The 27,886-nt window shown below is 37.1% G+C and overlaps 1 protein-coding gene, 1 long non-coding RNA gene, 55 other non-coding genes and 1 pseudogene across 57 annotated transcripts; 46 read left to right on the top strand and 12 right to left on the bottom strand.

The window, feature by feature from the left end:
• Nucleotides 1–1,398: 1,398 nt before the first annotated feature.
• Nucleotides 1,399–1,471, bottom strand: Trnaf-gaa. Its single transcript has one exon. It is a non-coding gene; the product is annotated as a tRNA-Phe (tRNA).
• A 1,704-nt stretch (nucleotides 1,472–3,175) lies between these two features.
• On the bottom strand, nucleotides 3,176–4,329 carry LOC114542172. Its single transcript, XR_003689504.1, has 3 exons — nucleotides 4,241–4,329; nucleotides 3,419–3,778; nucleotides 3,176–3,256 (listed from the first exon to the last, which is right to left on the bottom strand). It is a non-coding gene; the product is annotated as an uncharacterized LOC114542172 (long non-coding RNA).
• A 1,016-nt stretch (nucleotides 4,330–5,345) lies between these two features.
• On the top strand, nucleotides 5,346–6,296 carry LOC114542173. The gene is made up of 3 exons (XM_028561917.1): nucleotides 5,346–5,626; nucleotides 5,735–5,989; nucleotides 6,134–6,296. Exons 1-3 carry the CDS (start codon nucleotides 5,346–5,348, stop codon nucleotides 6,294–6,296), a joined length of 699 nt encoding a protein of 232 aa, XP_028417718.1.
• Nucleotides 6,297–8,022: 1,726 nt separating this feature from the next.
• On the bottom strand, nucleotides 8,023–8,093 carry Trnag-gcc. The gene has a single exon. It is a non-coding gene; the product is annotated as a tRNA-Gly (tRNA).
• Nucleotides 8,094–8,347: 254 nt separating this feature from the next.
• Trnaa-agc lies at nucleotides 8,348–8,420 on the top strand. Its single transcript has one exon. It is a non-coding gene; the product is annotated as a tRNA-Ala (tRNA).
• A 182-nt stretch (nucleotides 8,421–8,602) lies between these two features.
• On the top strand, nucleotides 8,603–8,689 carry Trnay-gua. Its single transcript is given in 2 exon segments — nucleotides 8,603–8,639; nucleotides 8,654–8,689. It is a non-coding gene; the product is annotated as a tRNA-Tyr (tRNA).
• Nucleotides 8,690–9,144: 455 nt separating this feature from the next.
• Nucleotides 9,145–9,217, top strand: Trnaa-ugc. Its single transcript has one exon. It is a non-coding gene; the product is annotated as a tRNA-Ala (tRNA).
• A 215-nt stretch (nucleotides 9,218–9,432) lies between these two features.
• Trnae-uuc lies at nucleotides 9,433–9,504 on the bottom strand. The gene has a single exon. It is a non-coding gene; the product is annotated as a tRNA-Glu (tRNA).
• A 143-nt stretch (nucleotides 9,505–9,647) lies between these two features.
• Trnag-gcc lies at nucleotides 9,648–9,718 on the bottom strand. The gene has a single exon. It is a non-coding gene; the product is annotated as a tRNA-Gly (tRNA).
• Nucleotides 9,719–10,220: 502 nt separating this feature from the next.
• Trnay-gua lies at nucleotides 10,221–10,307 on the top strand. The gene is given in 2 exon segments: nucleotides 10,221–10,257; nucleotides 10,272–10,307. It is a non-coding gene; the product is annotated as a tRNA-Tyr (tRNA).
• Nucleotides 10,308–10,522: 215 nt separating this feature from the next.
• Trnaf-gaa lies at nucleotides 10,523–10,595 on the top strand. The gene has a single exon. It is a non-coding gene; the product is annotated as a tRNA-Phe (tRNA).
• A 169-nt stretch (nucleotides 10,596–10,764) lies between these two features.
• On the top strand, nucleotides 10,765–10,837 carry Trnaa-ugc. Its single transcript has one exon. It is a non-coding gene; the product is annotated as a tRNA-Ala (tRNA).
• A 214-nt stretch (nucleotides 10,838–11,051) lies between these two features.
• Trnae-uuc lies at nucleotides 11,052–11,123 on the bottom strand. Its single transcript has one exon. It is a non-coding gene; the product is annotated as a tRNA-Glu (tRNA).
• Nucleotides 11,124–11,267: 144 nt separating this feature from the next.
• Trnag-gcc lies at nucleotides 11,268–11,338 on the bottom strand. Its single transcript has one exon. It is a non-coding gene; the product is annotated as a tRNA-Gly (tRNA).
• Nucleotides 11,339–11,840: 502 nt separating this feature from the next.
• On the top strand, nucleotides 11,841–11,926 carry Trnay-gua. The gene is given in 2 exon segments: nucleotides 11,841–11,877; nucleotides 11,892–11,926. It is a non-coding gene; the product is annotated as a tRNA-Tyr (tRNA).
• A 214-nt stretch (nucleotides 11,927–12,140) lies between these two features.
• On the top strand, nucleotides 12,141–12,213 carry Trnaf-gaa. Its single transcript has one exon. It is a non-coding gene; the product is annotated as a tRNA-Phe (tRNA).
• Nucleotides 12,214–12,382: 169 nt separating this feature from the next.
• Trnaa-ugc lies at nucleotides 12,383–12,455 on the top strand. Its single transcript has one exon. It is a non-coding gene; the product is annotated as a tRNA-Ala (tRNA).
• Nucleotides 12,456–12,671: 216 nt separating this feature from the next.
• On the bottom strand, nucleotides 12,672–12,742 carry Trnae-uuc. Its single transcript has one exon. It is a non-coding gene; the product is annotated as a tRNA-Glu (tRNA).
• A 718-nt stretch (nucleotides 12,743–13,460) lies between these two features.
• Trnay-gua lies at nucleotides 13,461–13,547 on the top strand. Its single transcript is given in 2 exon segments — nucleotides 13,461–13,497; nucleotides 13,512–13,547. It is a non-coding gene; the product is annotated as a tRNA-Tyr (tRNA).
• A 216-nt stretch (nucleotides 13,548–13,763) lies between these two features.
• Nucleotides 13,764–13,836, top strand: Trnaf-gaa. Its single transcript has one exon. It is a non-coding gene; the product is annotated as a tRNA-Phe (tRNA).
• Nucleotides 13,837–14,008: 172 nt separating this feature from the next.
• Nucleotides 14,009–14,081, top strand: Trnaa-ugc. The gene has a single exon. It is a non-coding gene; the product is annotated as a tRNA-Ala (tRNA).
• A 216-nt stretch (nucleotides 14,082–14,297) lies between these two features.
• Trnae-uuc lies at nucleotides 14,298–14,369 on the bottom strand. The gene has a single exon. It is a non-coding gene; the product is annotated as a tRNA-Glu (tRNA).
• Nucleotides 14,370–14,513: 144 nt separating this feature from the next.
• On the bottom strand, nucleotides 14,514–14,583 carry Trnad-guc. The gene has a single exon. It is a non-coding gene; the product is annotated as a tRNA-Asp (tRNA).
• Nucleotides 14,584–15,085: 502 nt separating this feature from the next.
• On the top strand, nucleotides 15,086–15,172 carry Trnay-gua. Its single transcript is given in 2 exon segments — nucleotides 15,086–15,122; nucleotides 15,137–15,172. It is a non-coding gene; the product is annotated as a tRNA-Tyr (tRNA).
• A 216-nt stretch (nucleotides 15,173–15,388) lies between these two features.
• Trnaf-gaa lies at nucleotides 15,389–15,461 on the top strand. Its single transcript has one exon. It is a non-coding gene; the product is annotated as a tRNA-Phe (tRNA).
• Nucleotides 15,462–15,633: 172 nt separating this feature from the next.
• On the top strand, nucleotides 15,634–15,706 carry Trnaa-ugc. The gene has a single exon. It is a non-coding gene; the product is annotated as a tRNA-Ala (tRNA).
• Nucleotides 15,707–15,920: 214 nt separating this feature from the next.
• Trnae-uuc lies at nucleotides 15,921–15,992 on the bottom strand. Its single transcript has one exon. It is a non-coding gene; the product is annotated as a tRNA-Glu (tRNA).
• Nucleotides 15,993–16,136: 144 nt separating this feature from the next.
• On the bottom strand, nucleotides 16,137–16,207 carry Trnag-gcc. Its single transcript has one exon. It is a non-coding gene; the product is annotated as a tRNA-Gly (tRNA).
• A 4,241-nt stretch (nucleotides 16,208–20,448) lies between these two features.
• On the top strand, nucleotides 20,449–20,535 carry Trnay-gua. The gene is given in 2 exon segments: nucleotides 20,449–20,485; nucleotides 20,500–20,535. It is a non-coding gene; the product is annotated as a tRNA-Tyr (tRNA).
• Nucleotides 20,536–20,751: 216 nt separating this feature from the next.
• Nucleotides 20,752–20,824, top strand: Trnaf-gaa. Its single transcript has one exon. It is a non-coding gene; the product is annotated as a tRNA-Phe (tRNA).
• Nucleotides 20,825–21,035: 211 nt separating this feature from the next.
• Nucleotides 21,036–21,154, top strand: LOC114542200. The gene has a single exon (XR_003689529.1). It is a non-coding gene; the product is annotated as a 5S ribosomal RNA (ribosomal RNA).
• Nucleotides 21,155–21,281: 127 nt separating this feature from the next.
• Nucleotides 21,282–21,400, top strand: LOC114542198. The gene has a single exon (XR_003689527.1). It is a non-coding gene; the product is annotated as a 5S ribosomal RNA (ribosomal RNA).
• A 122-nt stretch (nucleotides 21,401–21,522) lies between these two features.
• Nucleotides 21,523–21,641, top strand: LOC114542197. The gene has a single exon (XR_003689526.1). It is a non-coding gene; the product is annotated as a 5S ribosomal RNA (ribosomal RNA).
• Nucleotides 21,642–21,761: 120 nt separating this feature from the next.
• LOC114542201 lies at nucleotides 21,762–21,880 on the top strand. Its single transcript, XR_003689530.1, has one exon. It is a non-coding gene; the product is annotated as a 5S ribosomal RNA (ribosomal RNA).
• A 126-nt stretch (nucleotides 21,881–22,006) lies between these two features.
• On the top strand, nucleotides 22,007–22,125 carry LOC114542196. The gene has a single exon (XR_003689525.1). It is a non-coding gene; the product is annotated as a 5S ribosomal RNA (ribosomal RNA).
• Nucleotides 22,126–22,248: 123 nt separating this feature from the next.
• Nucleotides 22,249–22,367, top strand: LOC114542202. The gene has a single exon (XR_003689531.1). It is a non-coding gene; the product is annotated as a 5S ribosomal RNA (ribosomal RNA).
• A 120-nt stretch (nucleotides 22,368–22,487) lies between these two features.
• LOC114542195 lies at nucleotides 22,488–22,606 on the top strand. Its single transcript, XR_003689524.1, has one exon. It is a non-coding gene; the product is annotated as a 5S ribosomal RNA (ribosomal RNA).
• A 123-nt stretch (nucleotides 22,607–22,729) lies between these two features.
• LOC114542206 lies at nucleotides 22,730–22,849 on the top strand (annotated as a pseudogene).
• Nucleotides 22,850–22,969: 120 nt separating this feature from the next.
• On the top strand, nucleotides 22,970–23,088 carry LOC114542194. The gene has a single exon (XR_003689523.1). It is a non-coding gene; the product is annotated as a 5S ribosomal RNA (ribosomal RNA).
• A 122-nt stretch (nucleotides 23,089–23,210) lies between these two features.
• Nucleotides 23,211–23,329, top strand: LOC114542204. The gene has a single exon (XR_003689533.1). It is a non-coding gene; the product is annotated as a 5S ribosomal RNA (ribosomal RNA).
• Nucleotides 23,330–23,452: 123 nt separating this feature from the next.
• On the top strand, nucleotides 23,453–23,571 carry LOC114542193. Its single transcript, XR_003689522.1, has one exon. It is a non-coding gene; the product is annotated as a 5S ribosomal RNA (ribosomal RNA).
• A 123-nt stretch (nucleotides 23,572–23,694) lies between these two features.
• LOC114542190 lies at nucleotides 23,695–23,813 on the top strand. Its single transcript, XR_003689520.1, has one exon. It is a non-coding gene; the product is annotated as a 5S ribosomal RNA (ribosomal RNA).
• Nucleotides 23,814–23,932: 119 nt separating this feature from the next.
• Nucleotides 23,933–24,051, top strand: LOC114542189. Its single transcript, XR_003689519.1, has one exon. It is a non-coding gene; the product is annotated as a 5S ribosomal RNA (ribosomal RNA).
• A 123-nt stretch (nucleotides 24,052–24,174) lies between these two features.
• Nucleotides 24,175–24,293, top strand: LOC114542188. Its single transcript, XR_003689518.1, has one exon. It is a non-coding gene; the product is annotated as a 5S ribosomal RNA (ribosomal RNA).
• A 122-nt stretch (nucleotides 24,294–24,415) lies between these two features.
• Nucleotides 24,416–24,534, top strand: LOC114542187. The gene has a single exon (XR_003689517.1). It is a non-coding gene; the product is annotated as a 5S ribosomal RNA (ribosomal RNA).
• A 119-nt stretch (nucleotides 24,535–24,653) lies between these two features.
• Nucleotides 24,654–24,770, top strand: LOC114542205. The gene has a single exon (XR_003689534.1). It is a non-coding gene; the product is annotated as a 5S ribosomal RNA (ribosomal RNA).
• A 124-nt stretch (nucleotides 24,771–24,894) lies between these two features.
• Nucleotides 24,895–25,013, top strand: LOC114542186. Its single transcript, XR_003689516.1, has one exon. It is a non-coding gene; the product is annotated as a 5S ribosomal RNA (ribosomal RNA).
• A 122-nt stretch (nucleotides 25,014–25,135) lies between these two features.
• Nucleotides 25,136–25,254, top strand: LOC114542185. Its single transcript, XR_003689515.1, has one exon. It is a non-coding gene; the product is annotated as a 5S ribosomal RNA (ribosomal RNA).
• Nucleotides 25,255–25,374: 120 nt separating this feature from the next.
• LOC114542184 lies at nucleotides 25,375–25,493 on the top strand. The gene has a single exon (XR_003689514.1). It is a non-coding gene; the product is annotated as a 5S ribosomal RNA (ribosomal RNA).
• Nucleotides 25,494–25,614: 121 nt separating this feature from the next.
• LOC114542183 lies at nucleotides 25,615–25,733 on the top strand. The gene has a single exon (XR_003689513.1). It is a non-coding gene; the product is annotated as a 5S ribosomal RNA (ribosomal RNA).
• A 122-nt stretch (nucleotides 25,734–25,855) lies between these two features.
• LOC114542182 lies at nucleotides 25,856–25,974 on the top strand. The gene has a single exon (XR_003689512.1). It is a non-coding gene; the product is annotated as a 5S ribosomal RNA (ribosomal RNA).
• A 121-nt stretch (nucleotides 25,975–26,095) lies between these two features.
• LOC114542199 lies at nucleotides 26,096–26,214 on the top strand. Its single transcript, XR_003689528.1, has one exon. It is a non-coding gene; the product is annotated as a 5S ribosomal RNA (ribosomal RNA).
• A 121-nt stretch (nucleotides 26,215–26,335) lies between these two features.
• LOC114542180 lies at nucleotides 26,336–26,454 on the top strand. Its single transcript, XR_003689510.1, has one exon. It is a non-coding gene; the product is annotated as a 5S ribosomal RNA (ribosomal RNA).
• A 122-nt stretch (nucleotides 26,455–26,576) lies between these two features.
• Nucleotides 26,577–26,695, top strand: LOC114542181. The gene has a single exon (XR_003689511.1). It is a non-coding gene; the product is annotated as a 5S ribosomal RNA (ribosomal RNA).
• A 124-nt stretch (nucleotides 26,696–26,819) lies between these two features.
• On the top strand, nucleotides 26,820–26,938 carry LOC114542209. The gene has a single exon (XR_003689536.1). It is a non-coding gene; the product is annotated as a 5S ribosomal RNA (ribosomal RNA).
• Nucleotides 26,939–27,060: 122 nt separating this feature from the next.
• LOC114542208 lies at nucleotides 27,061–27,179 on the top strand. Its single transcript, XR_003689535.1, has one exon. It is a non-coding gene; the product is annotated as a 5S ribosomal RNA (ribosomal RNA).
• A 123-nt stretch (nucleotides 27,180–27,302) lies between these two features.
• Nucleotides 27,303–27,421, top strand: LOC114542203. The gene has a single exon (XR_003689532.1). It is a non-coding gene; the product is annotated as a 5S ribosomal RNA (ribosomal RNA).
• Nucleotides 27,422–27,544: 123 nt separating this feature from the next.
• On the top strand, nucleotides 27,545–27,663 carry LOC114542192. Its single transcript, XR_003689521.1, has one exon. It is a non-coding gene; the product is annotated as a 5S ribosomal RNA (ribosomal RNA).
• The last annotated feature ends 223 nt before the right edge of the window (nucleotides 27,664–27,886 follow it).

Genomic DNA, 27,886 nt, shown 5'->3' with positions numbered 1-27,886 from the left:
TCAATTTTTTACGTCGTATATAGAGATTATCTAATTGCAAGCGATTTAAGAGAGCACAAGCGTTGGCATCATAACTTGATCTTGTTATGACTCGAACTGCTCTGTTTTGTAATTTTTGTAATTTTTTTCCAAGTGTGTCCCCTAATTCATCCCAAACCGAGCAGCAGTAGTCAAAATGTGGTTGTATTAAAGCGAAATAAAGCTGAACTGCCGCCTTGCGCGATATAAAGGGTCTTACGCGCTTTAACGCTCCAATAGCCGAAGAAACCTCTTTGGATATTTTGTCAATATGCTCTGACCACGAGAGGTGACTATCAATATACATACCTAGACATTTGGAAACATTGACCCTGTTTATTTCACGATTGTTAATGGAAATAGATAAAATTATATCGTTATCAGTAGTATTAATTCTTTGCCGCGATCCTATTATCATGAATTCCGTTTTAACAATATTCAAACTAAGCTTATTAGCTGTAAGCCAGTTATTCAGATTTTCTAATTCACGGTTAATAACAAATTGCATTTTGTCAAATGAATCAGCGGAATAACTTATACTCGTATCGTCCGCAAACATTCTGGGCTTAGATACATTCAAGCAATTTGGTAGGTCGTTAATATAGATAAGGAATAGCAATGGACCCAAACTACTACCCTGGGGGACTCCACAGGTTAACGAGGTAGAGCTTGAGAGTTGACCATTTACTTTGCACTTTTGTTTTCTATTCGTTAGATATGACCTAAACCAATTTAGACTACCTGGATCAACTCCATAATTTGTTAGCTTTAGCAGAAGAATTTCATGGTCAATGGTTTCAAAAGCTTTTTTTAGGTCGATAAAGACTACCGCATTTAACAAGCCGTTATCTATATTAACCGACCAATCATTTGCCGCCTCTAGTAGTGCTGTTAGTGTACTGTGAAATGATCTAAAACCAGATTGACAAGAAGTCAGCAGGTTGTTCTCATTAAGATAATAGGAGTATTATTCCATACTCTTATGAGTATTATTCCAGGACACGAACACTGACAAGGATAGGAAGAATCGCCATTCATCGAGCTTGTTAAAAAGAAAATTGATATTTTGAACGAATAAAGTTGTGTCGCATATTCGAGAATTTAATGCGTTTTTAATTGATTGAATAGGAAAAAATATGGAGGATGCGGGCATCGATCCCGCTACCTCGCGCATGCAAAGCGCGCTGTTCCATTTGAGCTAATCCCCCAGAGCCGCCGTAATGCATTGAAATCTATTGTCACAATGACACATATTTATTTTGGTTTTTTTACATTTGATTACCCAAACAAACTATTTGCGAAAACCGCAAAACGAAAGCATTATTTTCAATATATTGCAGACATACCAAGCTAACCGGCAAAGTCTTTCAAATTATCTCCTGCCGAAACCCGGGATTGAGCCAGGGACCTTCAGATCTTCAGTCTGACGCTCTCCCACCTGAGCTATTTCGGCATACAGCTTAAAACGTGTATTCATGTTCTTCAGGCGTTTTCGATCATCCACCTAGTTCTTATTCAACTTAACTTTACAATTTTTTCAGGGTTATACATTTAGCACCAAAAAATTTGGAAATTCAATACTAAATAACATTAAATTCGTTTCTAACCGCATTTTCGACATTGAATGCTGTGTCGTTGCAATTGCCGAAGGTTTTTCGCATAACCGTTAACGGATGCCAAGGCTTGATATGCTATTACCAAAGCAAGTATTTAGGAAGTTTATGATTTTTATCAGAAAAATGTAAATATTTAAAAAAGACGAAGCGTCTTTATTAAAAACAGCAGAGATAAAATAATAAGATGAAATTTAAATACTTCGCGGACAAATGCAAATTTTTCGCGCTTATTACTAATCATGTTTCGCAAATAGTGTCAAATAATTCAAAAGAGGAAGTAAAATAACGTTTCTACACTCAATCCAGTTGTTGAATTTCTACTCTCAATCCAGTTGGTCTCAGTTGTGATCTATCTGGTTAATGAAATTGCTTAGTGCTCACTGATCCAGACGTTAGATGCATGGTTCAGTAAGTAACATATTATATAGTTCAGTATTTATTGGGTCAGTTAATTATATCATTCGGTGGCTCAATCTAGTTAAATAAGTATGGCTACGTGCTTTGTAACCAAGCCTTAAAGTGCCTATGTCACTCGTTGGATCTTTAAGATGCAAGCAACTCAACTGTCTGCGGTTCCTGAGTCCCAACCTCCTGGGTTTAAACACGGCTATCTAATTTGAAACTGCCCATTGTTTACAGGAGCCTGAGACTCAGGACCTGCAGGTAGTTTAGAGACTAGTATCTTCAAAATTGTCGCACTAAATCAAAAAACTTTTCTAATATATTGACTAACTTTTTACATTCTTTTCAAATGCATAAAGATTCCACGAGTGATATAGGCAACATAAAGCGTTCCAAAGACATGTTCTGTAATCGGCGTCGCGTTTGTAGGTCACACGAACCTCTGTTCCTTTTACTACGTTCATCTTAACAAGAAGCGAGAAGTCTGTAGAATTTTTTAAATATTTCATGCATGTTTAAAAGAAAAACTGAAAGAAGGAAGAATCAGGACAGTTTAAACTTTTCATTCAAATGACAGTGACACAGCTTTGCTTTGCAGACTTAGTTCTTCACACTTCTCGAGTTAGCGTGTCTCTTCCGACTATATTGCTTTCATACTCATAGAAACCCAACAAATAACAATGATAATATCTTCTTTTTTGCTGCGCCGTTCGAACACAACAATTATGACTTAAGACAACTAACAACTTATAATAAATTAAGATATGCCATGCTTCTAAACCGCAACGCCTTTCTCCATAATGATCCTTAATGGGTCGTGAATGTAATCGTAGTGTGGTTATTACATTCATTAGTTATAGCTAATATATAAACCAGAGCGGAGATAAATGTGATTAATTATAAATACATATGTGTTGCTGTGAAATAATAAACTTCAATTTGGTATAATGGTTGAATAAAGCGTTTTAATGACACTTGATGTGCCATGCAACTCGGACGAATTGCTCATTGTGAGTGAGAATGTAATAAAAGCTTCACTATCTACTAATACCAGTCTTCTGTGTCAATTACTAAAATGTATATAAAGCAAAGAAATACAAAAATAACACTTCATCAATTTATTTTCGATTAAAATTACGAACAAAAATGCATGCAAAACTATAATTAAACAACAAAAAAGCTCATCCTTATCACGTTTTCTTCAATGTTTATTTACGCTTCTGAAAAAAATGAAAAAAGAAAAATTAGATTGAGATCATTTTGGGACAACAATCGTTATACTAGCTTTACTTTGTTTTGTAGAATTCTAGGAGAAATGAACAATCATTCTTGTTCTAGCGGCCCTATAGCGTTTTAGATAGTACATATGACTGATAACGTACTGTTTCATTGCTGAACCTGATGTATGACCATTCTATTCCAATTAGCACAATCATTAAGACCAGGCATAACTGCACCCCACACACTTAAACACTGATTATATTGTACTGATTTAAGGTGACCATCGTCGGTAATTTGCCACTGTAGTGGGTTATAAGAACATGGTTGGAGAACAACTTGTTTGTTATATGAGGTTATAACATTAAAGCATCTCCCACTTGCCAAATCTTGTATGGCATTTGTCGATGGAAGAAATTGAAACAAACATGGAGCGGAAGGTGTTGCCGTCGAGAAACTTAAGGAATTTCCAAAGCTGCACAGATAACCATATTGCTCGTGTCTTACCGTGAACTTTGCGAAAGCTAGAAAGGATTTTCATAATGAAAAAATATCTGTCACATGTAAAGCACTTTTGGATATTATTTATTTTTGCACTGGTTTAAATTAAATGAAATTAGCTGCGAAACAGTGCATATATAAACATATATTGTTATTGGGACTTAAATCTTTCTTCAGCCATATTTTATTTTAACAAGAGTTTTTATAGAGAGCGGTAGGATTTCAGATACTCAGTCCGCCAGACTAATTTTATTTTGGAACCGGGCCGAACTGAGTATGGGAATAAACACCCTACCAGTTATCGTTCTAGCAATCGCCCTGAGCTCAAATCGAACTTTAATTTTAAGTCCCTAATTCACTTTTTTTGCAGACCACATTTTTCTGGAAATGACTAGCTGCCTTACTGTGAAAGACTTAAAATACTGAAAATAGTTGGTGGGATAATGTAATAGAGTTTGATGCATGTAATTTATGCAATAACTGACCAAATTCGGCTGCATTCAGGAGAACGAAAGCCAGAAAAAGAGCAAATTTCAAAGAAGCCATTGTCGTTTCAACTTTCCTTTTCAGCTGTTATTCTACAATAAATTTTAACACACAGATCAATAATAAACTCGTTACTTAATCACGATTCAACGTTAAGTGGGTAGAAATTTTCCAAATGTACTTTTATCTCTATATTACAAATCATTATTCAAGTTGATATGCAAGGACCTCCATTACCATTTCCACTGGCGATAATTTTCAGCAAAGAGAAACGTAATTCTGCACGCACTTCGGCTCGTGTATACACAACCGATTGGTACTACCTGTATTTTTGCCAAATAAAACAGACAGTTTCCAAACTGTCGCATCTTAAGTAAATGTATTTATGCTGCAAACCATAACAGAGAACAACACAAAATCACAAAAAACAAAGGTTAAACGTCAAATGCTACCTTTCGAATATTTATTGAGTGGTTTCAGTCGACTCTAAAACTTTTGTAATGGCATATATCTTTAGTCTTTTAAAATTCAAATCACACTTTGAAAAACATTTTTCAAGTTAAACCAATGGTTTCACCCCCTTTATCCATAGTGAATAGTTATCACGTTTCATTTTGCACCCTTCAGACAGAATGAAGATGATTGTGTGATAAAGTCGAAAATTCAGTCCTAATCTGTGTCTTGTTTGAATTATATTTTGATCCTCAAAATTTCTTGTTGATTCGGAATTTGCCTTTACTTTGAAATCTTTGGTTTCAGCAATAATAGGGACTGCAGACATGCAGCTTCAACTATTATATGACTTCATTTAAAGTGCACATGCAACCATTTCAAATTTGGTGTTTTTATGAAGTTTAGACCATGTGTAAATAGATGTTAAATTTTTTTCCTTAAAAAAAGTGAAAGAAACAGAACTTTTTTACAGTCAAAGTTGCCTGATTGGGAAAAATTTCCGCGACTCTGTAAGAGTCTGGGGCGAGGCACGTATGACGTCATTTAAGGAAGGCGTATTAAACTGACACGTAAAGTCAATATCAATGTTATGTAAATTGGGGCAACAAAATTTCCATTTTTTGCGGCAAAATTGAGTAAAATATAAAAAATATGTCAGCATCCGATTCTGATTCAAGCACAGCGTCAAGAGAGGTCGACTCTGACATGTATAGACGAGAATTTGATTTAGAAGACGAGGAACATTCATTGGCAGATAATATGAATGCGAGCGTTAGTGTAAACACGAACGATGGCGATTTTGAGGCGTACGGAAACGAACCACTGGCAGACGAAGCCTGGTTACAAAACTACGCAAGGGAAACGGAACAAGAAAGACGACAAATCGAAGAATATACACAGAGATTGCAAAGCGAAGTACCTGTTAATTCATGGTAAATATTCTATGAAATAACAATGAGTGTTTTGAAACCACCAAAGTCAATCGCTATTACTAAATTTAGAACTTGTAAAAAAGCTGACTGTATGTTTTTAATTGGTAGGTGCAATTGTGGAAATTGCAATGTGGATTTGTTAACAAATCCTAAGGAGTGTAAATGCTGTCACGAAATCGCGGACTGTTTGATAGAAATGCAAGACGAAGTGGTTGTTAGCCAATTAGGGAAGCAGCCAAACTGCATCACAGACCATCCGGGTTTTAATGCCGTTTGTCTCAATCGATGGTCATTACAATTATCGGCGAGCCAATACCAAACGCGAGATGGAATAAGATATCGTAAAAAAGCCTTGGAGGGAAGGTACTGTATGTTCTTAATTAAATGTGCTTTTCAATGGTTACTGTTAGAGAAAAATTGCAATCACTAGCATAGTGTGTACATCCAACTTGGCTCAACAAAGAGAGTGCATTTTATAAATCAGTGGCATTATTTTGAATCCTGTAGATTTTTCCGTGTTGTTGCCTATCGGCAATTTACAAGAATGGTCCATGGCATTCTCCATGACAAAAGGATTCCACTGCCAGCATGTGCCTACCATGCAATCCGATCAACTTTCCCTGTAGCAAAAAATGAACACTTTGAAGGTTATCAAGAGGGTGATTTGTAATATATGTACGGTACGAATTGTAATATATAAATGTAATATAATATAGCAATGGTCAATGTATATAATATAGGTTTTTCCCTATGTACTATTGCTTTGTGTTTTATTTCTTGGGCAGTTTGTTACATTTTTGTGTCCATCCATATGATTTTTGCACAGACTGCAACGAGGTTTTGCTCTCTTTTTGGACGAGAATTTTCTGGAGTTGTCACAACCTCCTCAACTTGGAAAATATAGAAATTAGTAGGTGAACTGGTAGCTGCATGTGTGTTGTTACCTCATAAAAATTCAAACAAAAACATTTACCAAAAAACAGTGGATTACTACCTGGATTAGTTGGTGGAACATTCAATGTTGTCATACTTTGTCGTCTTGCTTTTCAAAATAGCATCAACTTTAGATTGTTTTTCCAGCATGTATTCATGGCAAAGGGTGTCATCTGTTTGATATCATTTCTGGCTTTGTCCAGCTTGTCTTCTTGAATTGCAGAGAGCATCACTTGATATATATCTTCAATATATTCTATGAAGTATAATTAGTAGACAATTCTTTTAAAATAAATTCATAACTTCACTAATTCAGAAAAGACACAATTTCATCAAGCCATTGTACCATTTTAAAGTGGCAAAGTAACAAACAGTATGACACTACCAAATAGCAACAATGTTCATACTGCCGCCAGCAGCATTTGTCTTACCAAAATTCTGAGCAACTTTTACATTTCGAACAACAGCTTCACCGTTTTTGAATTTTGGGTAATGAACTTTAACTTGGGTAGTACCATTCTTTTCACAATTCTCTCGATCTAAATTACTATTGAAATGCACCACAGCAAGGACATGCCTAAAAGAAAGACCAATATTTCAACCCATGGAAGCAGACACAAGACTTAAAGATGACAAGGTGTAACACAGTGATATGATGTCTGTCGTTATTATACACTGAGTATAGATTAATTAACATCAGTTCTCATTTGGGCAAATAACATACCTACAAAACATTCCAGGGAAAGAGTAGCTGATCATTTTGGGTGAGAACTGGTTGACAACAGAGTGAAACCCTTCTAATGAACTAGTTTGAGACAATGGGGAAGCTTTCATAATTCCTGCAATCAACCTGGGCTTGGTTAAGGCCATATACATCTTGTTGTATGCCACAGAATCTGATAAAGAATACAAAAATAACAAATTGTTGGACTGCTGTGGTCCTATACTACCAGATAAACCCTTCTCCAACGAACTCCTAACCTTCATTTAGCCATTTTCGTTGTTGGATGGTGGAGTCATGGGCACATTTATCAAAGAGAGGATCAGAGAACCCGCTGTGTTTGTTCTTTACGTGACCAAGAAAAGATTTGAACTTTGCCACAATAACTTTGCCATTGCCAGAAAGTGTTGTTGTAGCGCTCCAATATAAATGATTACAGCATGGTTTGATCCATTCGAGAATTGACTCACATCCAGCATATTTAGCAATTTTTGCCAATACTTTAGTCACTTCTACATTAAGATAAAAATAACAATAACTATTGCTGAACCTATCTATTATGCTATATTTATGAAAACAAATGCTCATAAATGCATCTTACGTACATGCCTTACGTACCAATGTCGTTTTATTTCAAAATTACCCGTTTCTTCTGATGATTTTGGTACGACACAGCAAGCGCGAAAAAGAAACCATAGGATGGGTGTTATTGATTAGGACAATGCATCCGAGGGGAAATTCATGCGCTAGCGGGGAATCGAACCCAGGTCTCCCGCGTGGCAGGCAAGAATTCTACCACTGAACCACCAGCGCAACGCCACATATTGTAGTCAATTTCGGCAATAACCTTACTCCGGATCCGCTGTATGAAACATATTTTGAATCAACGTATTTTGTTTTAAAGGAGTTCATTTTGCGATATGCATGTTCAAGAAAATGTTGGCATTACACCTATAAATTAGGTGCCATGCTACACGAATCAAACTTAGAAATTCAATTTTTAATTTCGTAAAGAAAGATTTATCTTTTAACAATTGCTGGAAAAGATTTAAGAAAAGGCAGCAATTGGGGGATTAGCTCAAATGGTAGAGCGCGCGCTTAGCATGCGCGAGGTAGCGGGATCGACGCCCGCATCCTCCAAAAAAATTGTGCTTTGGATCTCAAATCATGCTTCAAAACACCGCGTGGCTTTCCGTTGAATGTTTTTCGTAAAAATTTTAAAAATAATATTCATACCTAAGTTTTTAATAATATTATCAAAATTCTATTAACTATTGTATGACAAATATTGATTGATCAATAAAGAAGCTGGCCGTTATCAGCCTTCTATAGCTCAGTTGGTAGAGCGGGGGACTGTAGATAAGTAAACAAACATCCCTAGGTCACTGGTTCAAATCCGGTTCGAAGGACAGTTCCATGGAAAAGATTTTGAAAAATATTTTACTTCCCTAAGTCAAATTTATATACTGGCAGTGGAGTAGAAATTTATTAAATATATGTATGCATATTTATAACAACCTGACATTTTGAAATTGCCCAGTATGCTCCGTTGTTGTTTGCAGCAAGGGAACTAGGTGGATGATCGAAAACGCCTGAAGAATATGAATACACGTTTTAAGCTGTATGCCGAAATAGCTCAGGTGGGAGAGCGTCGACTGAAGATCTGAAGGTCCCTGTTCTGTCCCGGGTTTCGGCAGGAATTAATTTGAAAGACTTGCGGTTAGCTTGGTATCTGCAAGAATATATGAAAATAATGCTTTCATTTTGCGGTTTCGCAAATAGTTGTTTGGGTAATCAAATGTAAATAAACCAAAATAGATATGTGTCATTGTAACAATAGATTTCAATGCGATACGGCGGCTCTGGGGGATTAGCTCAAATGGAAGAGCGCGCGCTTTGCATGCGCGAGGTAGCGGGATCGATGCCCGCATCCTCCATATTTTTTTCCCTATTCATCAATTAAAAACACATTAAATTCTCGAAAATGCGACACAACTTTATTCGTTCAAAATATCAATTTTTTTTTAACAAGCTCGATGAATGGCGATTCTTCCTAATCCTTGTCAGTGTTCGTGTCCTGGAATAATACTCATTCAAGTGTTGATTGTATTGCCATAATCTCTTTTTGCCGGCCATAATTATAAAAACGGGTTTCCCACGCCGGGAATCGAACCCGGGCCATGGCGGTGAAAACGCCAGATCCTAGCCACTAGACCACATGGGAACTTGCTTTGCCTTACGTAACAATATCGTTTTATTTTAAAATTACCCGTTTTTCTGAAGATTTTGGTACGACACAGCAAGCGCAAAAGAGAAACCACAGGATGGGTGTTAATGATTAGGACAATGCATCCGAGGGGAATTTCATGCGCTAGCGGGGAATCGAACCCCGGTCTCCCGCGTGGCAGGCGAGAATTCTACCACTGAACCACCAGCGCAACGCCACATATTGTAGTCAATTTCGGCAATAACCTTACTCCGGATCCGCTGTATGAAACATATTTTGAATCAACGTATTTTGTTTTACAGGAGTTCATTTTGCGATGCATGTTCAAGAAAATGTTGGCATTACACCTATAAATTGGGTGCCATTCTACACGAATGAAACTTAGAAATTCAATTTTTAATTTCGTAAAGAGGGATTTATCTTTTAACAATTGCTGGAAAAGATTTAAGGAAAGGCAGCAATTGGGGATTAGCTCAAATGGTAGAGCGCGCGCTTAGCATGCCCGAGGTACCGGGATCGACGCCCGCATCCTCCAAAATATTGTGCTTTGGATCTCAAATCATGCTTCAAAAAACCGTGGCTTTCCGTTGAATGTTTTTCGTAAAAATTTTAAAATAATATTCATACCTAAGTTTTTAATAATATTATCAAAATTCTATTAACTATTGTATGACAAATATTGATTGATCAATAAAGAAGCTGGCCGTTATCAGCCTTCGATAGCTCAGTTGGTAGAGCGGGGGACTGTAGATAAGTAAACAAACATCCCTAGGTCACTGGTTCAAATCCGGTTCGAAGGACAGTTCCATTGAAAAGATTTTGAAAAATATTTTACTTCCCTAAGTCAAATTTATATACTGGCAATGGAGTAGAATTTATTAAATATATGTATGCATATTTATAACAACCTGACATTTTGAAATTGCCCAGTATGCTCCATTGTTGTGTGCAGCTAGTGAACTAGGTGGATGATCGAAAACGCCTCAAGAATATGAATACACGTTTTAAGCTGTATGCCGAAATAGCTCAGGTGGGAGAGCGTCAGACTGAAGATCTGAAGGTCCCTGGTTCAATCCCGGGTTTCGGCAGGAATTAATTTGAAAGACTTTGCGGTTAGCTTGGTATCTGCAATATATTGAAAATAATGCTTTCATTTTGCGGTTTTCGCAAATAGTTTGTTTGGGTAATCAAATGTAAAAAAACCAAAATAGATATGTGTCATTGTAACAATAGATTTCAATGCGTTACCGCGGCTCTGGGGGATTAGCTCAAATGGAAGAGCGCGCGCTTTGCATGCGCGAGGTAGCGGGATCGATGCCCGCATCCTCCATATTTTTTTCCCTATTCAATCAATTAAAAACACATTAAATTCTCGAAAATGCGACACAACTTTATTCGTTCAAAATATCAATTTTCTTTTTAACAAGCTCGATGAATGGCGATTCTTCCTAATTGTCAGTGTTCGTGTCCTGGAATAATACTCATTCAAGTGTTGATTTTATTGCCATAATCTCTTTTTGCCGGCCATAATTATAAAAACGGGTTTCCCACGCCGAGAATCGAACCCGGGCCATTGCGGTGAAAACGCCAGATCCTAGCCACTAGACCACATGGGAACTTGCTTTGCCTTACGTAACAATATCGTTTTATTTTAAAATTACCCGTTTTTTCTGAAGATTTTGGTACGACACAGCAAGCGCAAAAGAGAAACCACAGGATGGGTGTTAATGATTAGGACAATGCATCCGAGGGGAATTTCATGCGCTAGCGGGGAATCGAACCCCGGTCTCCCGCGTGGCAGGCGAGAATTCTACCACTGAACCACCAGCGCAACGCCACATATTGTAGTCAATTTCGGCAATAACCTTACTCCGGATCCGCTGTATGAAACATATTTTGAATCAACGTATTTTGTTTTACAGGAGGTCATTTTGCGATGCATGTTCAAGAAAATGTTGGCATTACACCTATAAATTAGGTGCCATTCTACACGAATGAAACTTAGAAATTCAATTTTTAATTTCGTAAAGAGGGATTTATCTTTTAACAATTGCTGGAAAAGATTTAAGGAAAGGCAGCAATTGGGGGATTAGCTCAAATGGTAGAGCGCGCGCTTAGCATGCCGAGGTAGCGGGATCGACGCCCGCATCCTCCAAAATATTGTGCTTTGGATCTCAAATCATGCTTCAAAAAACCGTGGCTTTCCGTTGAATGTTTTTCGTAAAAATTTTAAAATAATATTCATACCTAAGTTTTTAATAATATTATCAAAATTCTATTAACTATTGTATGACAAATATTGATTGATCAATAAAGAAGCTGGCCGTTATCAGCCTTCGATAGCTCAGTTGGTAGAGCGGGGGACTGTAGATAAGTAAACAAACATCCTAGGTCACTGGTTCAAATCCGGTTCGAAGGACAGTTCCATGGAAAATTTTGAAAAATATTTTACTTCCCTAAGTCAAATTTATATACTGGCAATGGAGTAGCAATTTATTAAATATATGTATGCATATTTATAACAACCTGACATTTTGAAATTGCCCAGTATGCTCCATTGTTGTGTGCAGCTAGTGAACTAGGTGGATGATCGAAAACGCCTCAAGAATATGAATACACGTTTTAAGCTGTATGCCGAAATAGCTCAGGTGGGAGAGCGTCAGACTGAAGATCTGAAGGTCCCTGGTTCAATCCCGGGTTTCGGCAGGAATAATTTGAAAGACTTTGCGGTTAGCTTGGTATGTCTGCAATATATTGAAAATAATGCTTTCATTTTGCGGTTTTCGCAAATAGTTTGTTTGGGTAATCAAATGTAAAAAAACCAAAATAGATATGTGTCATTGTAACAATAGATTTCAATGCGTTACGCGGCTCTGGGGGATTAGCTCAAATGGAAGAGCGCGCGCTTTGCATGCGCGAGGTAGCGGGATCGATGCCCGCATCCTCCATATTTTTTTCCCTATTCAATCAATTAAAAACACATTAAATTCTCGAAAATGCGACACAACTTTATTCGTTCAAAATATCAATTTTCTTTTTAACAAGCTCGATGAATGGCGATTCTTCCTAACCTTGTCAGTGTTCGTGTCCTGGAATAATACTCATTCAAGTGTTGATTGTATTGCCATAATCTCTTTTTGCCGGCCATAATTAAAAAAACGGGTTTCCCACGCCGGGAATCGAACCGGGCCATGGCGGTGAAAACGCCAGATCCTAGCCACTAGACCACATGGGAACTTGCTATGCCTTACGTAACAATATCGTTTTATTTTAAAATTACCCGTTTTTTCTGAAAATTTTGGTACGACACAGCAAGCGCAAAAGAGAAACCACAGGATGGGTGTTAATGATTAGGACAATGCATCCGAGGGGAATTTCATGCGCTAGCGGGGAAGCGAACCCGGGTCTTATGGGTGGCAGGCGAGAATTCTACCACTGAACCACCAGCGCAACGCCACATATTGTAGTCAATTTCGGCAATAACCTTACTCCGGATCCGCTGTATGAAACATAATTTGAATCAACGTATTTTGTTTTACAGGAGTTAATTATGCGATGCATGTTCAAGAAAATGTTAGCTTTAAACATATAATTTAGGTGCCATGCAGCAAAAATCAAACTTAGAAATTCAATTTTTAATTTCGTAAAGAGGGATTTATCTTTTAACAATTGCTGGAATAGACTTAAGGAAAGGCAGCAATGGGGGGATTAGCTCAAATGGTAGAGCGCGCGCTTAGCATGCCCGAGGTAGCGGGATCGACGCATGCATCCTCCAAAGTATTGTGCTTTGGATCTCAAATAATGCTTCAAAAAACCGTGGCTTTCCGTTGAATGTTTTTGGTTAAAATTTTAAAGTAATATTCATACCTAAGTTTTTAATAATATTATCAAAATTCTATTAACTATTGTATGACAAATATTGATTGATCAATAAAGAAGCTGGCCGTTATCAGCCTTCGATAGCTCAGTTGGTAGAGCGGGGGACTGTAGATAAGTAAACAAACATCCCTAGGTCACTGGTTCAAATCCGGTTCGAAGGACAGTTCCATGGAAAAGATTTTGAAAAATATTTTACTTCCCTAAGTCAAATTTATATACTGGCAATGGAGTAGCAATTTATTAAATATATGTATGCATATTTATAACAACCTGACATTTTGAAATTGCCCAGTATGCTCCATTGTTGTGTGCAGCTAGTGAACTAGGTGGATGATCGAAAACGCCTCAAGAATATGAATACACGTTTTAAGCTGTATGCCGAAATAGCTCAGGTGGGAGAGCGTCAGACTGAAGATCTGAAGGTCCCTGGTTCAATCCCGGGTTTCGGCAGGAATTAATTTGAAAGACTTTGCGGGTTAGCTTGGTATATCTGCAATATATTGAAAATAATGCTTTCATTTTGCGGTTTTCGCAAATAGTTTGTTTGGGTAATCAAATGTAAAAAAACCAAAATAGATATGTGTCATTGTAACAATAGATTTCAATGCGTTACCGCGGCTCTGGGGGATTAGCTCAAATGGAAGAGCGCGCGCTTTGCATGCGCGAGGTAGCGGGATCGATGCCCGCATCCTCCATATTTTTTTCCCTATTCAATCAATTAAAAACACATTAAATTCTCGAAAATGCGACACAACTTTATTCGTTCAAAATATCAATTTTCTTTTTAACAAGCTCGATGAATGGCGATTCTTCCTAATCTTGTCAGTGTTCGTGTCCTGGAATAATACTCATTCAAGTGTTGATTGTATTGCCATAATCTCTTTTTGCCGGCCATAATTATAAAAACGGGTTTCCCACGCCGGGAATCGAACCCGGGCCATGGCGGTGAAAACGCCAGATCCTAGCCACTAGACCACATTGGAACTTGCTTTGCCTTACGTAACAATATCGTTTTATTTTAAAATTACCCGTTTTTTCTGAAGATTTTGGTACGACACAGCAAGCGCAAAAGAGAAACCACAGGATGGGTGTTAATGATTAGGACAATTTATCCGAGGGGAATTTCATGCGCTAGCGGGAAATCGAACCCGGGCTCCCGCGTGACAGGCGAGAATTCTACCACTGAACCACCAGCGCAACGCCACATATTGTAGTCAATTTCAGCAATAAGCTTACTCCGGATCCCCTGTATGAAACATATTATGAATCAACGTATTTTGTTTTACAGGAGTTCATTTTGCGATGCATGTTCAAGAAAATGTTGGCATTACACCTATAAATTAGGTGCCATGCTGCAGGAATCAAACTTAGAAATTCAATTTTTAATTCTTAAAGAGGGATTTATCTTTTAACAATTGCTGGAAAAGATTTAAGGAAAGGCAGCAATTGGGGGATTAGCTCAAATGGTAGAGCGCGCGCTTAGCATGCCCGAGGTACCGGGATCGACGCCCGCATCCTCCAAAATATTGTGCTTTGGATCTCAAATCATGCTTCAAAAAACCGTGGCTTTCCGTTGAATGTTTTTCGTAAAAATTTTAAAATAATATTCATACCTAAGTTTTTAATAATATTATCAAAATTCTATTAACTATTGTATGACAAATATTGATTGATCAATAAAGAAGCTGGCCGTTATCAGCCTTCGATAGCTCAGTTGGTAGAGCGGGGGACTGTAGATAAGTAAACAAACATCCCTAGGTCACTGGTTCAAATCCGGTTCGAAGGACAGTTCCATTGAAAAGATTTTGAAAAATATTTTACTTCCCTAAGTCAAATTTATATACTGGCAATGGAGTAGCAATTTATTAAATATATGTATGCATATTTATAACAACCTGACATTTTGAAATTGCCCATTATGCTCCATTGTTTTGTGCAGCTAGTGAACTAGGTGGATGATCGAAAACGCCTCAAGAATATGAATACACGTTTTAAGCTGTATGCCGAAATAGCTCAGGTGGGAGAGCGTCAGACTGAAGATCTGAAGGTCCCTGGTTCAATCCCGGGTTTCGGCAGGAATTAATTTGAAAGACTTTGCGGGTTAGCTTGGTATATCTTCAATATATTGAAAATAATGCTTTCATTTTGTGGTTTTCGCAAATAGTTTGTTTGGGTAATCAAATGTAAAAAAACCAAAAAAGATATGTGTCATTGTAACAATAGATTTCAATGCGTTACCGCGCCTCTGGGGGATTAGCTCAAATGGAAGAGCGCGCGCTTTGCATGCGCGAGGTAGCGGGATCGATGCCCGCATCCTCCATTTTTTTCCCTATTCAATCAATTAAAAACACATTAAATTCTCGAAAATGCGACACAACTTTATTCGTTCAAAATATCAATTTTCTTTTTAACAAGCTCGATGAATGGCGATTCTTCCTAATCTTGTCAGTGTTCGTGTCCTGGAATAATACTCATTCAAGTGTTGATTGTATTGCCATAATCTCTTTTTGCCGGCCATAATTATAAAAACGGGTTTCCCACGCCGGGAATCGAACCCGGGCCATGGCGGTGAAAACGCCAGATCCTAGCCACTAGACCACATAGGAACTTGCTCTGCCTTACGTAACAATATCGTTTTATTTTAAAATTACCCGTTTTTTCTGAAGATTTTGGTACGACACAGCAAGCGCAAATGAGAAACCACAGGATGGGTGTTAATGATTAGGACAACGCATCCGAGGGGAATTTCATGCGCTAGCGGGGAATCGAACCCCGGTCTCCCGCGTGGCAGGCGAGAATTCTACCACTGAACCACCAGCGCAACGCGACATATTGTAGTCAATTTCGGCAATAACCTTACTCCGGATCCGCTGTATGAAACATATTTTGAATCAACGTATTTTGTTTTACAGGAGTTCATTTTGCGATGCATGTTCAAGAAAATGTTGGCATTACACCTATAAATTGGGTGCCATTCTACACGAATGAAACTTAGAAATTCAATTTTTAATTTGGTAAAGAGGGATTTATCTTTTAACAATTGCTGGAAAAGATTTAAGGAAAGGCAGCAATTGGGGGATTAGCTCAAATGGTAGAGCGCGCGCTTAGCATGCCCGAGGTACCGGGATCGACGCCTGCATCCTCCAAAATATTGTGCTTTGGTAATGGTAATGGTAATGGTAATGGTAATGGTTTATTTACACATTTTAAATAGCGATGACGCTAAATTACAATATGTTTACAATACAAATAGCTATAAAAGATAAAAGGTTTTACTAATTATTTACAGCAATTATATATAAAAAACCTATATACATAAATATCAGTACATGAGAAATATTATAAAATATGCTAACTAACTAATTTAGCGTTATATAAACTTATGGAATAGGCCAAAGGACTTTGTTTAAAACGTTCGGTTCTACAAAAGAAGTTGTATAATGTTTGGCTATTAGTTCTTGTTTCCTTTTGACTAACCTGTTCTACTTTCATTGGTAATAAGCTATGTAGTTTATGATTTGGATCCAGCATTTCCTTAATTAAGGATATGCATGATTCGTCCCTACGTCTTTGCAGAGTTTGCAAGTTCGTCTCGGCTATTACTTGCTCATAATCCTGATTTGGGTGTATTATCCTGAGTGCTCTTTTTTGAATACGTTCAATACTCTTCCTTTGTTCTTGTGTTAAACCTCCGTTCCAAATCTCTGCACCATATTCTAGCACAGGGCGGATTACAGAGCAGTAAAAGGATAACAAATCACCCGTAGGGGCTCCATAATTCTTTAAAACCTTTAGTAAATACAAACGCTTAGCCGCTTTTTTAATGATATGTTCAGTATTTACTTTCCATTTAAGATCGTCACTTAACCATATCCCCAATAGCTTGTATGATTTTGTACGGGAGACGTTATGGCTACCAATAAGGATTGGGGCTATCGAGGTTACGTTTTTCCTGAAGTCAATTATCATCTCCATGCACTTTTTATCATTCAATTCCATTCCTTCGTCCGTTGCAAATTGTACCACTTTATCTACATTTTCCTGGGTATTACCGATTGGTTGATCATCTAAATGATCAATCACATTGATTACTTCCGATATTGTGGTGTCGTCCATAAACATCGCTGCATCCTGCTCTTCTACGGCATTCCGTGTTTGATCCTGATCATTAGATGCAATAGACGCTGGTAGTTGGTTTATTTTAATTATAAAAGCAATTGGACCCACTTGCTTCCCTGTGGGACACCACCCTTGACTCTTTTACGGTCGGACTGCTCTCCTTGGAAGGACGTTACTTGTGATCTATTAGTTAGGTATGATGCAAACCAGCCAACCATGGCCGGACGAACGCCAATTTTAATGAAATTATCTAACAACAAGTTATGATCAATCAGATCATATGCCTTCCGGAAGTCAAGAAACATGATACGAACAATCTTTCCTGGGCTATCCATTCCTTTATACCATTTGTGTAACAAGTAAATCAACGCATGTATTGTCGACGTTCCAGGCAAACCTCCAAATTGACTACCACTGATCTTATCATGGACATCCTCGTAAATCCATTCAGTAGCGTAGGATTCTTGTACCTTAGATAAAATACTCGTCAATGAGATAGGTCTTAAGAGATCCACCGCGACACAAGGTTTACTTTTTGGGATTCCACACACCTTTGAGATTTTCCAAATGTCTGGGAATATTCTGGAGTAAATGACTCATTAAAAATGTAGCTTAACGGTTCAGCGAAATATTTCGCAAAAAGTTTTATTATTCACATTTGGGTCAAACAGACCACTTGCTTTATTCGGGTTAAGTTTACTTAACTTTTTTGCTACACTGTCTACAGTTACGTTCGGTAATTGCTCATCCGTTCCAAAATTAAGCCAATTATCATCTACTTCAGGGTAATTACTAGTAAGACTGGTAAAGTACTCGTTCATTAGATTAGCTGTATCTTTTGGATTTAGTGGGGTATCAGATTCTGGGTTACTTAGGACAAAATCCTGTTTATTCTTCCCAATAATGTTTTTAATATTATTCCACCACTGCTTCGAATTAGAACATCGAGCAGGTTTGATTTTCTCACTGTAATACTTTTGTTTCGCTTTCCGAATTTCTCTAACAATTTTATTACGAAGCGATTTATACTCGTCCATTCTCCCGCATCCGTACATTTTATTTCTATTTGATATCATTTGTTTAATCCTCCCAGTCATAAAGGGCTTATCATCTTTATGGACCTTCACAGTTTTGGTTGGAAAACAGTTATCAATCATTGCATTAGTGATCGATAAAAAAGCGTTTACCTTGGTGTCAATACATGGAGCATCATAAACCGCTGACCACGTTTCTTGTCCGATACATTCTTCAAACGTAAACAACCTTGCTTCTTTGATGGGTCTCACTGTGATCTTTTTCACCTCATTTTTGCTTTGGGTTTGTTCTTTAGATTTCCATATAATAGCACAATGATCTGAAAAGCCAATCGGTGCCAATGATATTGGTCTTTCATAGAACAAATGGGCATTGGTCAGGATCAAGTCCAGAATTGCATTCCCTCTGGTTGGCGTTTTAACTACTTGTTTTAACTTACAATGGTTTTTAAGGACACGTTCCTGAAACCCATTACTTTCTGGATTGAAGTCCCCAGTAACAGTTATTGATGTATCTGGACTCTCACTAATTAGACTGTCATATAACACTGGCAAATATATTCATAAAACCTTTCAATTGTTTCGGTATTCATTGATGGTGGTAGATAAACTCACGCAAGTGCTAATTTAGAAATTTTTCTTGGAAGCCATTTTGGTCTGAGGGTAATCCAAAGGCATTCATAGTCAAGATTATGGAAATCCAGTCGAATTTTGAAGGGAAGTGATTCTCTTATATATATAGCTACGCCTCCTCCTCTTCGAATTGACCTATCTCGCCTAACTATAGTAAAACCAGAAATATGAAGAGCCGCGTCGGGCATCGCGTCCGTCAGCCAGGTTTCTGTCACCATAATCACATCAGCATCTTGTTGGTTAATAATAACTGACAATTCGTCTATCTTATTTAAAAGAGATCTGGCATTAAGATATAATATGTTTGGTAACACGCGCTTGACACGCTTTTGTGATGAAATATTTAGATCTAAGTTTTGCTTTAAAGTCTTCAACGGAATAAGATTTACAGGATTACTTCTGCTCCGTTTGTACCTATAATTTCGTGAGGTAATTCTTACTGAAATTTTAGCCATTATACATACGATGAGTGGGTTCCTTCTTCAGGTGCTTTAGACACAAATATGTAGCTAGGGGGTTTTCCATAGCGCTTCGAGTGCACGACTGGTTTTGAGAGCGAATTATTTTTGGGGTTTTTCTGCCATGGGCGGCAAGTGACAAACTTTGGCCAAAAAGTTTCACTCTGTACTAAAGAACACATTGATGTTGGAATATGGAGTTTAGCAGAGATAGTTCCTTTACGACGACTACAAAAAGTAGACATATATGTAGGAGTTATGTTTCTTTGCTCAAGATATGATAAAATCTGGGCTTCCTTAACTCCTTCATTAATTCCGGATAGGAAAAATTTCTTTATTTTATTTCTTCTACGTTCAACTCCAATAAACCCATCAACATCACTACCTCGTTGCGGTGACTTTTGCGAAATATTTTCTAATTTTGCGTCTTTTCTTTAGTTTTACATGCTTCTCGGGGAGACTTGGCCACTTCAGCGTACGTTAGCTTAAACTTGGTTTTCTTAGGCTCTTCAAGACACTCAGTCTCACCAGAAACCTCGCCAGGCACGTTAAGACAAGCTTGATCATGCTCTTTAATGTATTGTTCTTTATTACCGATGGGCGCTCTGCGCGGGGTGGCCATTGTTACATCAGGCAATAATCTATAGTCGCTTTGGATCTCAAATCATGCTTCAAAAAACCGTGGCTTTCCGTTGAATGTTTTTCGTAAAAATTTTAAAATAATATTCATACCTCAGTTTTTAATAATATTATCAAAATTCTATTAACTATTGTATGACAAATATTGATTGATCAATGAAGAAGCTGGCCGTTATCAGCCTTGGATAGCTCAGTTGGTAGAGCGGGGGACTGTAGATAAGTAAACAAACATCCCTAGGTCACTGGTTCAAATCCGGTTCGAAGGACAGTTCCATTGAAAAGATTTTGAAAAATATTTTACTTCCCTAAGTCAAATTTATATACTGGCAATGGAGTAGCAATTTATTAAATATATGTATGTATATTTATAACAACCTGACATTTTGAAATTGCCCAGTATGCTCCATTGTTGTGTGCAGCTAGTGAACTAGGTGGATGATCGAAAACGCCTCAAGAATATGAATACACGTTTTAAGCTGTATGCCGAAATAGCTCAGGTGGGAGAGCGTCAGACTGAAGATCTGAAGGTCCATGGTTCAATCCCGGGTTTCATCAGGAATTAATTTGAAAGACTTTGCGGGTTAGCTTGGTATATCTGCAATATATTGAAAATAATGCTTTCATTTTGCGGTTTTTGCAAATAGTTTCTTTGGGTAATCAAATGTAAAAAAACCAAAATAGATAAATTATTTACCAAAAGGAATATTTTTTTAATTTTATCCAAAAATATTCATAGATCAAAAGCTCTTGTTTTCTCAAAGGCTATGTCTACGTCCATACCACTTGGAAAGCACTGGTTCTCGTCTGATCACCAAAGTTAAAACAAGTTGGCCGAAGTTAGTACTTGGGTGGGTGACCTCTTAGGAATACTTCGTGTCGTAGGCTCCTTTTGATTAATTCATAGAAAATTATTCCAATGTACTCATCAATTTTCGAAAAGAATAATATTTTTTTTTTTAATTTTATCCAAAAATATTCATGGATCAAAAGCCCTTGTTTTCTCGAAGGCGATGTCTACGTCCATACCACTTGGAAAGCACTGGTTCTCGTCTGATCACCAAAGTTAAAACAAGTCGGGCGAAGTTAGTACTTGGGTGGGTGACCTCTTAGGAATACTTCGTGTCGTAGGCTCCTTTTGATTTATTAATAGAAAATTATTTCAATGTACATCATCAATTTTCCCAAAAGGAATATTTTTTAATTTTATCCAAAAATATTCAAAGATCAAAAGCTCTTGTTTTCTCAAAGGCTATGTCTACGTCCATACCACTTGGAAAGCACTGGTTCTCGTCTGATCACCAAAGTTAAAACAAGTCGGGCGAAGTTAGTACTTGGGTGGGTGACCTCTTAGGAATACTTCGTGTCGTAGGCTCCTTTTGATTTATTAATAGAAAATTTTTCAATGTACTCATCAATTTTCAAAAGAAAAATTTTTTTTAATTTTATCCAAAAATATTCATGGATCAAAACCCCTTGTTTTCTCGAAGGCGATGTCTACGTCCATACCACTCTTAAAGCACTGGTTCTCGTCTGATCACCAAAGTTAAAACAAGTCGGGCGAAGTTAGTACTTGGGTGGGTGACCTCTTAGGAATACTTCGTGTCGTAGGCTCCTTTTGATTTATTAATAGAAAATTATTTCAATGTACTCATCAATTTTCCCAAAAGGAATATTTTTTTTAATTTTATCCAAAAATATTCCTAATAGATCAAAAGCTCTTGTTTTCTAAAAGGTGATGTCTACGTCCATACCACTTGGAAAGCACTGGTTCTCGTCTGATCACCAAAGTTAAAACAAGTCGGGCGAAGTTAGTACTTGGGTGGGTGACCTCTTAGGAATACTTCGTGTCGTAGGCTCCTTTTGATTTATTAGTAGAAAATTATTTCAATGTACTCATATATTTTCCCAAAAGGAATATTTTTTTTAATTTTATCCAAAAATATTCAAAGATCAAAAGCTCTTGTTTTCTCAAAGGCTATGTTTACGTCCATACCACTTGGAAAGCACTGGTTCTCGTCTGATCACCAAAGTTAAAACAAGTCGGGCGAAGTTAGTACCTGGGTGGGTGACCTGTTAGGAATACTTCGTGTCGTAGGCTCCTTTTGATTTATTAATAGAAAATTATTTCAATGTACTTCATCAATTTTCCCAAAAGGAATATTTTTTTAAATTTTATCAAAAATATTCAGATCAAAAGCTCTTGTTTTCTAAAGGCGATGTCTACGTCCATACCACTTGGAAAGCACTGGTTCTCGTCTGATCACCAAAGTTAAAACAAGTCGGGCGAAGTTAGTACTTGGGTGGGTGACCTCTTAGGAATACTTCGTGTCGTAGGCTCCTTTTGATTTATTAATAGAAAATTATTTCAATGTACACATCAATTTTCCCAAAAGGAATATTTTTTTTAATTTTACGCAAAAATATTCAAAGATCAAAAGCTTTTGTTTTCTCAAAGGCTATGTCTACGTCCGTACCACTTGGAAAGCACTGGTTCTCGTCTGATCAAAAAAAGTTAAAACAAGTCGGGCGAAGTTAGTACTTGGGTGGGTGACATCTTAGGAATACTTCGTGTCGTAGGCTCCTTTTGATTAATTAATAGAAAATTATTCAATGTACTCATCAATTTTCCCAAAAGAATATTTTTTTTAATTTTATCCAAAAATATTCAAGATCAAAAGCTCTTGTTTTCTCAAAGGCTATGTCTACGTCCATACCACTTGGAAAGCACTGGTTCTCGTCTGATCACCAAAGTTAAAACAAGTCGGGCGAAGTTAGTACTTGGGTGGGTGACCTCTTAGGAATACTTCGTGTCGTAGGCTCCTTTTGATTATTAATAGAAAATTATTTCAATGTACTCATCAATTTTCCCAAAAGGAATATTTTTTTTAATTTTATCCAAAAATATTCATAGATCAAAAGCTCTTGTTTTCTCAAAGGCTATGTCTACGTCCATACCACTTGGAAAGCACTGGTTCTCGTCTGATCACCAAAGTTAAAACAAGTCGGGCGAAGTTAATATTTGGGTGGGTGACCTCTTAGGAATACTTCGTGTCGTAGGCTCCTTTTGATTTAATTAATAGAAAATTATTCAATGTACTCATCAATTTTCCCAAAAGAAATATTTTTTTTAATTTTATCCAAAAATATTCATGGATCAAAAGCCTTGTTTTCTCGAAAGGCGATGTCTACGTCCATACCACTTGGAAAGCACTGGTTCTCGTCTGATCACCAAAGTTAAAACAAGTCGGGCGAAGTTAGTACTTGGGTGGGTGACCTCTTAGGAATACTTCGTGTCGTAGGCTCCTTTTGATTAATTAATAGAAAATTATTCAAATGTACTCATCAATTTTCCCAAAAGAAATATTTTTTTTAATTTTATCCAAAAATATTCATGGATCAAAAGCCCTTGTTTTCTCGAAGGCGATGTCTACGTCCATACCACTTGGAAAGCACTGGTTCTCGTCTGATCACCAAAGTTAAAACAAGTCGGGCGAAGTTAGTACTTGGGTGGGTGACCTCTTAGGAATACTTCGTGTCGTAGGCTCCTTTTGATTATTAATAGAAAATTATTCAATGTACTCATCAATTTTCCCAAAAGAAATTTTTTTTTAATTTTATCCAAAAATATTCATGGATCAAAAGCCTTGTTTTCTCGAAGGCGATGTCTACGTCCATACCACTTGGAAAGCACTGGTTCTCGTCTGATCACCAAAGTTAAAACAAGTCGGGCGAAGTTAGTACTTGGGTGGGTGACCTCTTAGGAATACTTCGTGTCGTAGGCTCCTTTTGATTTATTTTAAAAAAATTTTTTCAATGTACTCATCAATTTTCCCAAAAGGAATATTTTTTTTAATTTTATCCAAAAATATTCATAGATCAAAAGCTCTTGTTTTCTCAAAGGCGATGTCTACGTCCATACCACTTGGAAAGCACTGGTTCTCGTCTGATCACCAAAGTTAAAACAAGTCGGGCGAAGTTAGTACTTGGGTGGGTGACCTCTTAGGAATACTTCGTGTCGTAGGCTCCTTTTGATTAATTAATAGAAAATTATTCTAATGTACTCATCAATTTTCCCAAAAGAAATATTTTTTTTAATTTTATCCAAAAATTTCATGGATCAAAAGCCTTGTTTTCTCGAAAGGCGATGTCTACGTCCATACCACTTGGAAAGCACTGGTTCTCGTCTGATCACCAAAGTTAAAACAAGTCGGGCGAAGTTAGTACTTGGGTGGGTGACCTCTTAGGAATACTTCGTGTCGTAGGCTCCTTTTGATTATTAATAGAAAATATTTCAATGTACTCATCAATTTTCCCAAAAGAAATTTTTTTTTAATTTTATCCAAAAATATTCATGGATCAAAAGCCTTGTTTTCTCAAAGGCGATGTCTACGTCCATACCACTTGGAAAGCACTGGTTCTCGTCTGATCACCAAAGTTAAAACAAGTCGGGCGAAGTTAGTACTTGGGTGGGTGACCTTAGGAATACTTCGTGTCGTAGGCTCCTTTTGATTTATTAGTAGAAAATTATTTCAATATACTCATCAATTTTCCCAAAAGGAATATTTTTTTAAATTTTATCCAAAAATATTCATGGATCAAAAGCCCTTGTTCTCTCGAAAGGCGATGTCTACGTCCATACCACTTGGAAAGCACTGGTTCTCGTCTGATCACCAAAGTTAAAACAAGTCGGGCGAAGTTAGTACTTGGGTGGGTGACCTCTTAGGAATACTTCGTGTCGTAGGCTCCTTTTGATTAAGTAATAGAAAATTATTCCAATGTACTCATCAATTTTCCCAAAAGAAATATTTTTTTTAATTTTATCCAAAAATATTCATGGATCAAAAGCCCTTGTTTCTCGAAGGCGATGTCTACGTCCATACCACTTGGAAAGCACTGGTTCTCGTCTGATCACCAAAGTTAAAACAAGTCGGGCGAAGTTAGTACTTGGGTGGGTGACCTCTTAGGAATACTTCGTGTCGTAGGCTCCTTTTGATTTATTAATAGAAAATTATTTCAATGTACATCATCAATTTTCCCAAAAGGAATATTTTTTTAATTTTATCAAAAATATTCAGATCAAAAGCTCTTGTTTTCTCAAAGGCTATGTCTACGTCCATACCACTTGGAAAGCACTGGTTCTCGTCTGATCACCAAAGTTAAAACAAGTCGGGCGAAGTTAGTACTTGGGTGGGTGACCTCTTAGGAATACTTCGTGTCGTAGGCTCCTTTTGATTATTTAATAGAAAATTATTCAATGTACTCATCAATTTTCCCAAAGGAATATTTTTTTTAATTTTATCCAAAAATATTCATGGATCAAAAGCCCTTGTTTTCTCGAAGGCGATGTCTACGTCCATACCACTTGGAAAGCACTGGTTCTCGTCTGATCACCAAAGTTAAAACAAGTCGGGCGAAGTTAGTACTTGGGTGGGTGACCTCTTAGGAATACTTCGTGTCGTAGGCTCCTTTTGATTAATTAATAGAAAATTATTCCAATGTACTCATCAATTTTCGAAAAGAAATATTTTTTTTAATTTTATCCAAAAATATTCATGGATCAAAAGCCCTTGTTTTCTCAAAGGCGATGTCTACGTCCATACCACTTGGAAAGCACTGGTTCTCGTCTGATCACCAAAGTTAAAACAAGTCGGGCGAAGTTAGTACTTGGGTGGGTGACCTCTTAGGAATACTTCGTGTCGTAGGCTCCTTTTGATTATTAATAGAAAATTATTCAATGTACTCATCAATTCTCCCAAAAGGAAATATTTTTTTTAATTTTATCCAAAAATATTCATGGATCAAAAGCCTTGTTTTCTCGAAGGCGATGTCTACGTCCATACCACTTGGAAAGCACTGGTTCTCGTCTGATCACCAAAGTTAAAACAAGTCGGGCGAAGTTAGTACTTGGGTGGGTGACCTCTTAGGAATACTTCGTGTTGTAGGCTCCTTTTGATTAATTAATAGAAAATTATTCCAATGTACTCATCAATTTTCCCAAAAGAAATATTTTTTTTAATTTTATCCAAAAATATTCATGGATCAAAAGCCTTGTTTTCTCAAAGCGATGTCTACGTCCATACCACTTGGAAAGCACTGGTTCTCGTCTGATCACCAAAGTTAAAACAAGTCGGGCGAAGTTAGTACTTGGATGGGTGACCTCTTAGGAATACTTCGTGTCGTAGGCTCCTTTTGATTTATTAATAGAAAATTATTTCAATGTACTCATCAATTTTCCCAAAAGGAATATTTTTTTAATTTTATCCAAAAATATTCAAAGATCAAAAGCTCTTGTTTTCTCAAAGGCGATGTCTACGTCCATACCACTTGGAAAGCACTGGTTCTCGTCTGATCACCAAAGTTAAAACAAGTCGGGCGAAGTTAGTACTTGGGTGGGTGACCTCTTAGGAATACTTCGTGTCGTAGGCTCCTTTTGATTAATTAATAGAAAATTATTCCAATGTACTCATCAATTTTCCCAAAAGAAATTATTTTTTTTAATTTTATCCAAAAATATTCATGGATCAAAAGCCCTTGTTTTCTCGAAGGCGATGTCTACGTCCATACCACTTGGAAAGCACTGGTTCTCGTCTGATCACCAAAGTTAAAACAAGTCGGGCGAAGTTAGTACTTGGGTGGGTGACCTCTTAGGAATACTTCGTGTCGTAGGCTCCTTTTGAATAATTAATAGAAAATTATTCCAATGTACTCATCAATTTTCCCAAAAGAAATATTTTTTTAATTTTATCCAAAAATATTCATAGATGAAAAGCCCTTGTTTTCTCGAAAGCGATGTCTACGTCCATACCACTTGGAAAGCACTGGTTCTCGTCTGATCACCAAAGTTAAAACAAGTCGGGCGAAGTTAGTACTTGGGTGGGTGACCTCTTAGGAATACTTCGTGTCGTAGGCTCCTTTTGATTTATTAATAGAAAATTATTTCAATGTACTCATCAATTTTCCCAAAAGGAATAATTTTTTTAATTTCATCCAAAAATATTCAAAGATCAAAACCTCTTGTTTTCTCAAAGGCTATGTCTACGTCCATACCACTTGGAAAGCACTGGTTCTCGTCTGATCACCAAAGTTAAAACAAGTCGGGCGAAGTTAGTACTTGGGTGGGTGACCTCTTAGGAATACTTCGTGTCGTAGGCTCCTTTTGATTAATTAATAGAAAATTATTCCAATGTACTCATCAATTTTCCCAAAAGAAATATTTTTTTTAATTTTATCCAAAAATATTCATGGATCAAAAGCCCTTGTTTTCTCGAAGGCGATGTCTACGTCCATACCACTTGGAAAGCACTGGTTCTCGTCTGATCACCAAAGTTAAAACAAGTCGGGCGAAGTTAGTACTTGGGTGGGTGACCTCTTAGGAATACTTCGTGTCGTAGGCTCCTTTTGATTAATTAATAGAAAATTATTTCAATGTACTCATCAATTTTCCCAAAAGAAATATTTTTTTTAATTTTATCCAAAAATATTCATGGATAAAAAGCCCTTGTTTTCTCGAAAGCGATGTCTACGTCCATACCACTTGGAAAGCACTGGTTCTCGTCTGATCACCAAAGTTAAAACAAGTCGGGCGAAGTTAGTACTTGGGTGGGGACCTCTTAGGAA

Source organism: Dendronephthya gigantea, unplaced genomic scaffold (genome assembly GCF_004324835.1).
Source record: "Dendronephthya gigantea isolate DGI-Jeju-01 unplaced genomic scaffold, DenGig_1.0 000342F, whole genome shotgun sequence".
In the NCBI taxonomy this organism is placed as follows: Eukaryota; Metazoa; Cnidaria; class Anthozoa; order Malacalcyonacea; family Nephtheidae; genus Dendronephthya; species Dendronephthya gigantea.
Note: the sequence above shows the minus strand (reverse complement) of the source record. Positions and strands in the feature narration are given on the sequence as shown.